Genomic DNA, 8,576 nt, shown 5'->3' with positions numbered 1-8,576 from the left:
CTCACCTCATGTCTATTCATTCTTTTGTTCTGTGTTTGACGGGATGTTTTTCTCATTCTCTCACCTCCTTTTATCACTTAGGCTCGAGGAGTGTAGCGTAAGCTGATCGTGAAGCTGATCTCTCAGTCACTCAAGGGTGAGGAGACCAGGACCTTGAGAAATACTATTCACTTACAGAGAGTCGTGGTTTTCACGAGCACCAGCCGATCTGGGGCAAATTCAGCCAAAATGCTCCAGTGAAAAAGTTGCTGGTGGATGCCCCAAATCAGGCACTACACTGCATGCTTGAGGCATCAAAGCAAGGTATTTCCGGAAGAAAATATTCAGGTACTGCTGAAGAGGCAAGAGTCCCATAGGATCAGCACCTAAGGAAATAACCATCGGTGAGAGTAGTCCATAAAGTAATTTCATAATGTTGTATCTGTACCTCTGTACCAGTTAGTACTCAAAAACACTAATGACTGGTTGAAAACTGCTAATAGTTGAAACCCACTTTAGGTCGATGCACGCATGATGGAGTATTTTGTTTTCCCATCACTCTGTCTGTGACCTGGCAAGTAGTTCATGTTTCATACAGCAAAAGTTTGAGCAGTTGCAGACATCACCTGGTGCGGCAAACAAAACTGAGATTCCAGGCAATTACCCAACCGTTTTCCATTATCCAACTGTGACTGTTTTTAAAGCTAGAGAAGATGAAACAAAGCATCTTGCATTTCAACTGCCACCATTTAGGGAGTATTTATGTTTTACTGTGTCCTTTGTTCATGCTTTTATTTAACACATACATCTCTCTGCTGGGGATGGAACAGAGGAAGTCTGCTTTTTATTAAAGTATCAGCTCCTGCCTTAATAAGCAATCGTGGAAGTTCTCACGTTGTCAGGAACAAAGAGAACCAACCATTATCCTAACTCCCTCATGAGTTCTCTAAACACAGCTTTTCTGTGCTCTTACTTTAAAAATATATCCAGACACATTCCATTTACTGAAAAATAAAGTACAAGTCCCTGCTGCTCACATTTCAGGCCCAGAGTTTGCGGTCTCCAAAGAGATGCTAGTTCTGTGTTTGTGCTCAAGCGCTCAGCAAGCCAGGACAGCTGGGATCACACATTGTGCCTACAGAAAAGGAGGAGAGAAGATCTTAATGGAGAAGGCCACATAGGTTTAGGCCTTAAAACAAGGGCAAGTTAAAGAAATAGCTGGTTTTTAAGACTCTTTTTAGATAACGGATCTGATTTTAAGTACAAAGATAAAAGCAACATGGTATTCCGCAATTTGCAGTGTTTAAGCAGTGAAGAAAGGCAGTGAGCAAGCAGGACTTTCTGACGTGGCAGGAAATGTGCTCACTAATAGTCTTTGCTTTCCACCACCTTGTTTGCTTCTTTGGGTTTAACCTGTGTCGGCTTTCTTGCCTCCCTCTCTTAAACAGGAGCATTCGGCTTTTAGGGTGAAATCAGGAGGGACTGACCTGTCACAGCAGACCTGAGACTGGCTTTGGCGTGTCGGAAGGAAGAGGACGTCGTGCGACAGTAACTATGGCAATAGCACTTGCAGTGACGCAGCTGCTAGTTCATATCCGTGGAGCCAAGGAAAAAGTAAGCATCACTGATGTCAGGCACCTGAGGTCGTTGCCACGTGTAATAACACTTTGCCTCCCGCCGACTTCAACTCACATCTGCTGCAAGCCGTTTGGAAGAAGAGGAGATCACTGTAATCTCATTGTGGTCTTGATGGCAATATCAGAGCAATTTTTCAATACACAGCTTTAATAAAGCCGTATGAAAAGGGGATCTGGAGAGTTCTTGCAGTATCAGCTGGCTTCCCGTTAGTCGATGACTGCATCACTGTGGACAGTTTGTGAGGAGAGCGCTGGAGGAGAAACACGCCAAGAGAAGAGCATAACAGCCCCGTGGGCTCTGCCTCATGATGATTACCAAGCGGCTGAGATTTGATGTATACTTTATAACAAACGATCATGCAACCCTCTGATTAAAATCAGTGTACGTGTTTGACTGCTGATACCTATCAGGGACTGCACTGAGCTGGAATTCAGCTGCTGCTTCCCCTGGGCACTGCTAAAACCAGGAACAAAACACCAGAGCAAGATTAGAAGCAGATTAGAAAGGCAGGTTTCGCCTGCAGGTCTAGGAAAAACAAAAACAAAAACAAAAACCAAAGTCAAAAGCTCCACACTGATTTTATTTGTTTTTTGAAGGTTTGGGTTTCATGCCTAGACAGGCCTAATCTTAACATTTCTTTCTTGAGCGGAGTAAGCTTCTCTTTCCGTCTCCTCCCTGCAGGACCTTATGTCACAGCTGCCAGTGACAACCTGGACTTTGGAGCTGGGGTTAAACTATGGAGGAGCCAGCATGGCACTACGACACAGTATTGTATTTTCAGCTATTGGTTCGTATGATGGTAAACCCAAAACCACTTTTTCCTCCTTTAAAAAGAGATTCTGGTTTGGTTTTAGCAGGGCACGCCTGCCAGTGACACTGCCAGAGCCTGGGTACCTGCTCCGCTGGGAAGCAGAACTTACAGTTTTCAGTCCATCCCGTAATCCATTACCCATAAACATCCTAAACGGCCCCTATCTACTTGCCGACATGGCGTGACACATTGCCTGCAGCTGGGAATCAGTTCGGATGGTCAAAATAAGTGACTGCCACTGCAGTCTATTGAGATGGCAGGAACTACGGCAGGTTTTAGGCAGCGTTTCACAGGGATGGAAAGCCAGGCAATTTGAGCGTACAGTCATACCCGGTAGCACTGGTGTGCAAACAGGGTGTTGGGGATTAACCCTGACTCTTTCTTGTACCTGCAAAGCTACACTACAACAGACTGTGATCTGGGAAGCCCCCAGCTTATAGGGAGAGAAACAGCCTTTAGAAATCTAAGGAGCAATGGACACCACAGGGACTGAGAGTCATGGATTGTAGAGCTTTCTTTTGCTACGTAAAACTCCTTGTGGAAATGGCAGTTGAAGCAGCATCAAGAAAGCACGATCACAGTCCTCCACCAACCAACCCACCCAGACACATCCACCCAAATAAGAGACCGTGGGGTAAACTAGGACCCAGGAATGACCTGGAGATATATTTATGAAGTATATATGAACTTTTCTCCTTCATCTTTTTTCATTCCAGCATTTAGGCATGGGACCATTGTCTTGGACCTGTGAAGGCCAATGCTTTCTCAGAGCTTTCCCATAAACCAGCTGGAATTCCCTTATTGATTTGTTGGCTCACAAGAGGCTGTTTCTTAAAACCTGAGCCTTTAAATGCCTGCACCAAAGGTATTTCAATTATTACATTTTCCTGACACACCTTCTCCCATTTCTGGCAAGTTTAGCATAAACCTCAGCCTTCTGCTTTCCAAATCTACAGTTTTTCCTTCTCAAAGGCTATTACATTTATCTGTCTGGTCTGTTGGTGCTGGGCCCAAAGGTTTCAGGCTTTTATCTGAAGCAACTGGAGACAGAGGCCACCCCCTCCCGGCAGTGGGCAGTAAGGAGCAGCTTTCTGAGGAGAACATAGAACTCAAACAGATTTCTATAATAAAAAAGGAAGTGAAGAATACCCTGGGACAAGGGCATCTTCCTTGGGACAGAAAGCTGTCCTGGCCCTGGCCACAAGCACTTCGATCAGAGCACGAGTGCACAGGGAGAGTCAGGGGACTTGGGTTGCTGGGGGAAAATCTCCTGATACAGAGGAAATGGTTCAATCATGGCTACAGAGGTGACAGCCAAAATGAGACTTCTTGAGCGCAGAGGAAGCAAATCATTACTAATCCAGGCAGAAGTATGGAGTCCCGGGAGCCTTCAACAGCTGTCTATCTTTTGGCCTCTTCCTCTAGTCCAAAGTCCTGGGTGTTGCATTAAAATGAGTAACCCGTCAGCCACTCATACATGTGCAGCTGAAGTCCTCTACAGTTCAAAGTGAAGGTTATTTTCCAAATAACCTTTTTGTCAGAGCAAATCAAAAGCAGGCACGGAACACTCTCTTCCTGGATGGCAACACGGGCACGTCACAAAATGATTCCCGGTACGATTGCTGGGAGACAGGCATTATTATTTTGAATTATAAACAGCGCTGAACAGGGGCAGAAATTAAAACAGCAAGAGCACCAGTATCTGGCGTATTAGAGAACAGTACATTCCCCTAACTTCAGCAGCAACTCATTTTCCTATTCCTCAGAGAGCCAAGCATCCCCAGAAAATTCTTCTGACAGATGAGATCACACTTATTCCTTGCATATTATCAACCTGGATTCTGGTCAGAGTGTTTGGAGCAGAAGTTTGTGACCCAGGAGCGTATAACATGATCCATCAGTAAAACTTGGCTGTCGGTTTTTTTGGGACCAGTGTAAAGAAAGCTGAACTGAAAAACTCCCAAACTCCACTGCCTTTTCTGTAACTTGGCAGACCTTTATTCCACTTGTTCAATAAAAGAACAAAGCTGTGTATATACAGGAAATAAAAACAACGCTACCAACATAAAACTCCACTGCATAAACAGTTCTTCAAGGGAGAAAACGAAACAGGTCTCGCCAGTGCATCTTAGCCATGTCACTCGTCGAGGACTAGGATATTTAGGTGATGTTGAAAGTGGCACAAAAGCCTCAGCAGAAAGGAGCATCAATAAGGTAGCTTGTTACTGCCTTACCTTAGCCAGACATCTGCCAAATCCCAAAGGACCTTATCCTGTTTTATTTACATTCTGCAGGATTTCATGAGTTCTCCTAAGCCAGCGGAGGTGGCTGGAGGCAACAGAGACAAAGGGCAGTTTAAGGTAAAGAAGATTTTGACACCTTCTGCCCATCGATCACTAGAAGGGAGCCACAATCACTGCTGCCGCAAGGTGTCTTGTGCTCTTCAACCAAGTGCTGGGTGATGTTCAGAAAGGCTCTGAACTCCCAGCATCACCCTCCCAGCATCCCTCATCTGAACCTGCAAGGAAAGCTAAAGCACTCTTTGCCCACCTGCAGGCACCTTCCAGGAGAAACAGAGGGGCTTGTTCTGAGCTACAAAAAGCTGGTAGGGGCGTTAGGCTGACACTGACCAGCTGTGGCACTTACAGCTCCATCCCTGTCCCCATCAGCCCCACTCCCAGCACCCCGAGGAGCCTGGCTGCCCTGTCGCTGAAGCCTGGGCCATCTGGCAACAGAACAAAATAGTCTCCCCAGCCTTAATTTGCAGTGAACTACGCTTTGCATGGGGGATACCCGGAGGTTAACCCGCCAAAGGCAGCCGTGCGTGGGAGCAGAGCAGGTATCATCACATCTTTAATTTCCTGCCCTTGCAGGACATACAAAGCGAGGAGCACCACAAGGGACACGGTGCCTCATGAGCCCAGTGGAGAGATAAAGAGGGACTGCTGTTCCCCAGGAGCGATTTCTGCCCTCACCTTCTGCTCAGGAGAGCTGTGCTGTGACCCTGCTGCTGCTTGGGGAACTGGGCTGATTTCCTTCCCTGGAGACAGAGGTGCAGGCGGCCCTGCACCTTCCTCCCAGGTGCAGTGGCATCACATGCTGTTTCGCAGCAGCTGCATTTCATGATGACTTGGTAGATAACTTTTCCCCCCCCGCCCTGTCAGCAGCACAGGTTCATTTTGACAGTGTCCTTGCAAAGCCTGAGTAGAATGAGTGGGTGGAACACGGGACACGCTTCATTACAAGCGTTCATGGCTCGTGTCCCCGGCTGTCTCTTTGTGGGATGCCGTGGCTGTGCTGCGGCTTGGCCGCTGGCAGCTTAGTCCCCAACCCTGCAACCTAAAAGCAGCAGCTGTAAAATTACCCCAGCCTCAAGTGCCCGACAGCTCCCCTACTCTCCTCTTCTTCGTGCCACCAAAACCTGTGCCTTCTGTGTCCCCAGGCCTTGGGTGGTCCCCAGGAACAGATGATTTCTCACCCCAGGTGTGGCCATCACATGTACATGCAGTCACTATTGCCAGCTGCTCTCCCCTGGTGACCTGTCTCCAAAGAACCATCTCCCCAACCTGAGAAAATAGAGATTGAATGAGGGTTGAGTCTACTTATGGGTCCTTTTCCTCCTCTTTCTGCTGGGTGCCTGCCTTCCCTATCTCCTCACTCATCCTGACCTCCGGTTTGGTGGTTAAATCATTCAGGGATCTTCTGAGAGCTCCCAGGATGGCCAAACCTGGAGGCTTGCCCAGCCCGTACCAGGATGTGAGCATCACGTTAGGCTGTGGGCTCCTCCAGGTTTTGTGCCCTGGTGTGCACCACCCAACATGGGCTTCTGTCCTGGAAATAGGTGGCCAGCAGGCTCCTGTCCCCAAGCGCGCAGGGACAGCCACAGCTGCAACAGCATCCATCTGTACCGGAGGGCAACCCCCGGGGGACGGTCAGGGTACACCCCCAGACAGCTGGAGATGAACGCGAGTGCCAAAGGTTTGCTAATTTTCAAATGCTCAAAATTCAGCTCGATGTCCTCCCTTGCCCCCTCCCCATAACTCGCTTTTCTGAAGGGCTGACATTATAACAAGACGTAGTAAAAACACAAGATGGCAGCTTGTCTGTTTATGGTATCTGTTTTATTTTTCATATTAAATAGCCTGCAAAAAATAATTTATGCAGGCAAATATACATAATATACTCTGTAATAAATAGCAGATAAAAATATATATTTCCTTAAAAACAGTGTTTTGAAAACCAGCAAAACAAAGACGTCCAATAAATACATTCATCCCTATTGAACAGCATCTTTCAGGAATGACATTTCTTTACACCCTCCCAAGCCATTTATAAATACATAATAAACCCCAATAATTTAAAAAACTGAAAAAAAAAAAAAAAATTACTCCCTGAGTTCACATAAATAAGAAAAATGCTTAAATAGGAAATACAATCTAGCAATGCAATAAAAAAAAAAAAAAAAATCAGTTTTCCCAGTCCTTGGGGCATCCTTAGGGGCTGGCGAGTGCCCTGCTGTGCCGTGCCAGCCACGCTGCTGGCGGGGGCTAAGTGCATGGCTCCCGGCGGGCTGCGCACTGCAGGTCATCCAGCACTTGGAAGAGGTGGAGGATGGCGGAGGCCTCCGGGCAGCCAGTGGTCTCCTGTGGCGGGGAGAAAGGGCAGGTTAGCACCAGAAACAGGGTGCAGCAGGCCCCATGCAGCTGTGGGGTCACTAACACCCCCGAACCCCCTCTCCCTGCTGGCCTGACTTACTGTTTTCTTGGCTATCTGCAGCTTCTGCAGCCAGTGTCTCAGTTTCTTGGAGGGCTGATGCGAAGGAGCCTCCGTGGCCATCTGCAAGGAAAGCGGCTGCGTAAGGACCAGCAGCGACCGGGGCTGCTGAGCCAGCACGGGGCTGGGGAGGCTTGGGGGGGGGACCACTCACACAGACTCGCAGGTCCTCCTGGGCTTGGGTGAGGAAGGCCAGGGGCCTCCGGTGTGTCTCGATGAAGCTGGGGTCGTTGAGGAGCCCCAGCATGTCGGTGACGAGATCCAGCTCGGCTTTCACCAGCATCATTCGGTCGGGCACCTGCAGGTAGGACCATACTGGTTAGGGACCCAAAGCGCCAGGGCTGCAGGATGGGGGTCTCGAAGACCTACCCCGGGGGTGCAGATAGAGGTGGGACCAGCTGACAGGAGGTCCCGTCTAGAGGGGTGGGTGTACCCCCTTTTTACAGCATCGCCTCGCTCTTACCGACAACTCCACTGAGTTCCATTTCCGATGGAAGAGCCTGGTGTTGCAGCTGCGGTCTGACTGCTGCGTGATGTCCTCCTGCAGGCATAAACCGAGAGAGAGAGAGAGAGAGTGAAAATCTGTCATCTTCACTTTTGGCAATGTTGTACAACCCTGGTCAGCCTTGAGGGGTTTGAAACCAGGATGAAATCCGGCCCGGCATCCTTCTTGTCCCCAGACTCCCTTGGAAACCATCCTCCTCATCCCCAAGCTGCCCTGGAAAACTTCCACCTTGTTACACGGGATCTCGAATTTGGCATCCCCTCTGCCTTGCCCCCTGCCAGCCCACAATCCCCCATCGCCAGCGGTACTCACAAAGTGCTCCTTCATCTTCCTCATGGCCTTCATCTCGTGGGGCTCAAGGAAATGGTACTTGAACAGACTGCAGCCTTTCTTCAGGGCGTCCCGGGGGAAGGCAGCCCCGAAGTTGGCCGCCGACAGCCATGCAAACAGTACGATGAAGCCGAGGCGCAGCATTTTGCTGACGAGAGCTCGACAGCCAGCGGTTTTCGATGGGGCGAAGGGGCTGTGGTGCAAGGACCCGGCGAGGATGAACTGGAGTGCTCCGGGACGGATTTCCCTAAATCCCTGATGTAGAGATGCCTGGTGGCGTTGCCGCTCCTTCCTCCGTGGGGCTGGTGGCTTCTTCCCGGGAGACCCGCTTCACCTCCTTTCCCTCGGCTGCCTCTCTGCCCCATCTCCCCCGGCTTTTTATACCGCCTGCCCGCCGTCATTGCGCTTTCAGCTTGACAGGAAAATCCGCGGTCCTGGCGGCTCGGGAAAGAGGAAAGCGAAAGCGGCAGCGGCGGGAATCCCGCTGCCCGCAGGTGCGGCAAGGTGCGGGGCGGCGCCCGCCTCCCGCCGCCCGCCTCG

The 8,576-nt window shown here is 49.5% G+C and overlaps 1 protein-coding gene across 1 annotated transcript; it reads right to left on the bottom strand.

Annotated features, from left to right (window-relative positions):
* Window positions 1-6,975: 6,975 nt before the first annotated feature.
* LOC141463461 (interferon lambda-3-like) lies at window positions 6,976-8,180 on the bottom strand. The gene is made up of 5 exons (XM_074145846.1): window positions 8,019-8,180; window positions 7,665-7,742; window positions 7,356-7,499; window positions 7,184-7,264; window positions 6,976-7,071 (listed from the first exon to the last, which is right to left on the bottom strand). Exons 1-5 carry the CDS (start codon window positions 8,178-8,180, stop codon window positions 6,976-6,978), a joined length of 561 nt encoding a protein of 186 aa, XP_074001947.1.
* Window positions 8,181-8,576: the final 396 nt, after the last annotated feature.

This window comes from Numenius arquata, chromosome 3, assembly GCF_964106895.1.
Source record: "Numenius arquata chromosome 3, bNumArq3.hap1.1, whole genome shotgun sequence".
Lineage (NCBI taxonomy): Eukaryota > Metazoa > Chordata > Aves > Charadriiformes > Scolopacidae > Numenius > Numenius arquata.
Note: the sequence above shows the minus strand (reverse complement) of the source record. Positions and strands in the feature narration are given on the sequence as shown.

Bases quoted from the DNA above. Each gene is read 5' to 3' on its own strand.
- LOC141463461 (XM_074145846.1), bottom strand. From the start codon at position 8,180: ATGCTGCGCCTCGGCTTCATCGTACTGTTTGCATGGCTGTCGGCGGCC. The intron at 7,500-7,664 runs GTAAGAGCGAGG...TCCTACCTGCAG, and splicing joins GGAACTCAGTGGAGTTGTCG to GTGCCCGACCGAATGATGCT. The intron at 7,072-7,183 runs GTAAGTCAGGCC...TCCCCGCCACAG, and splicing joins TGCAGATAGCCAAGAAAACA to GAGACCACTGGCTGCCCGGA.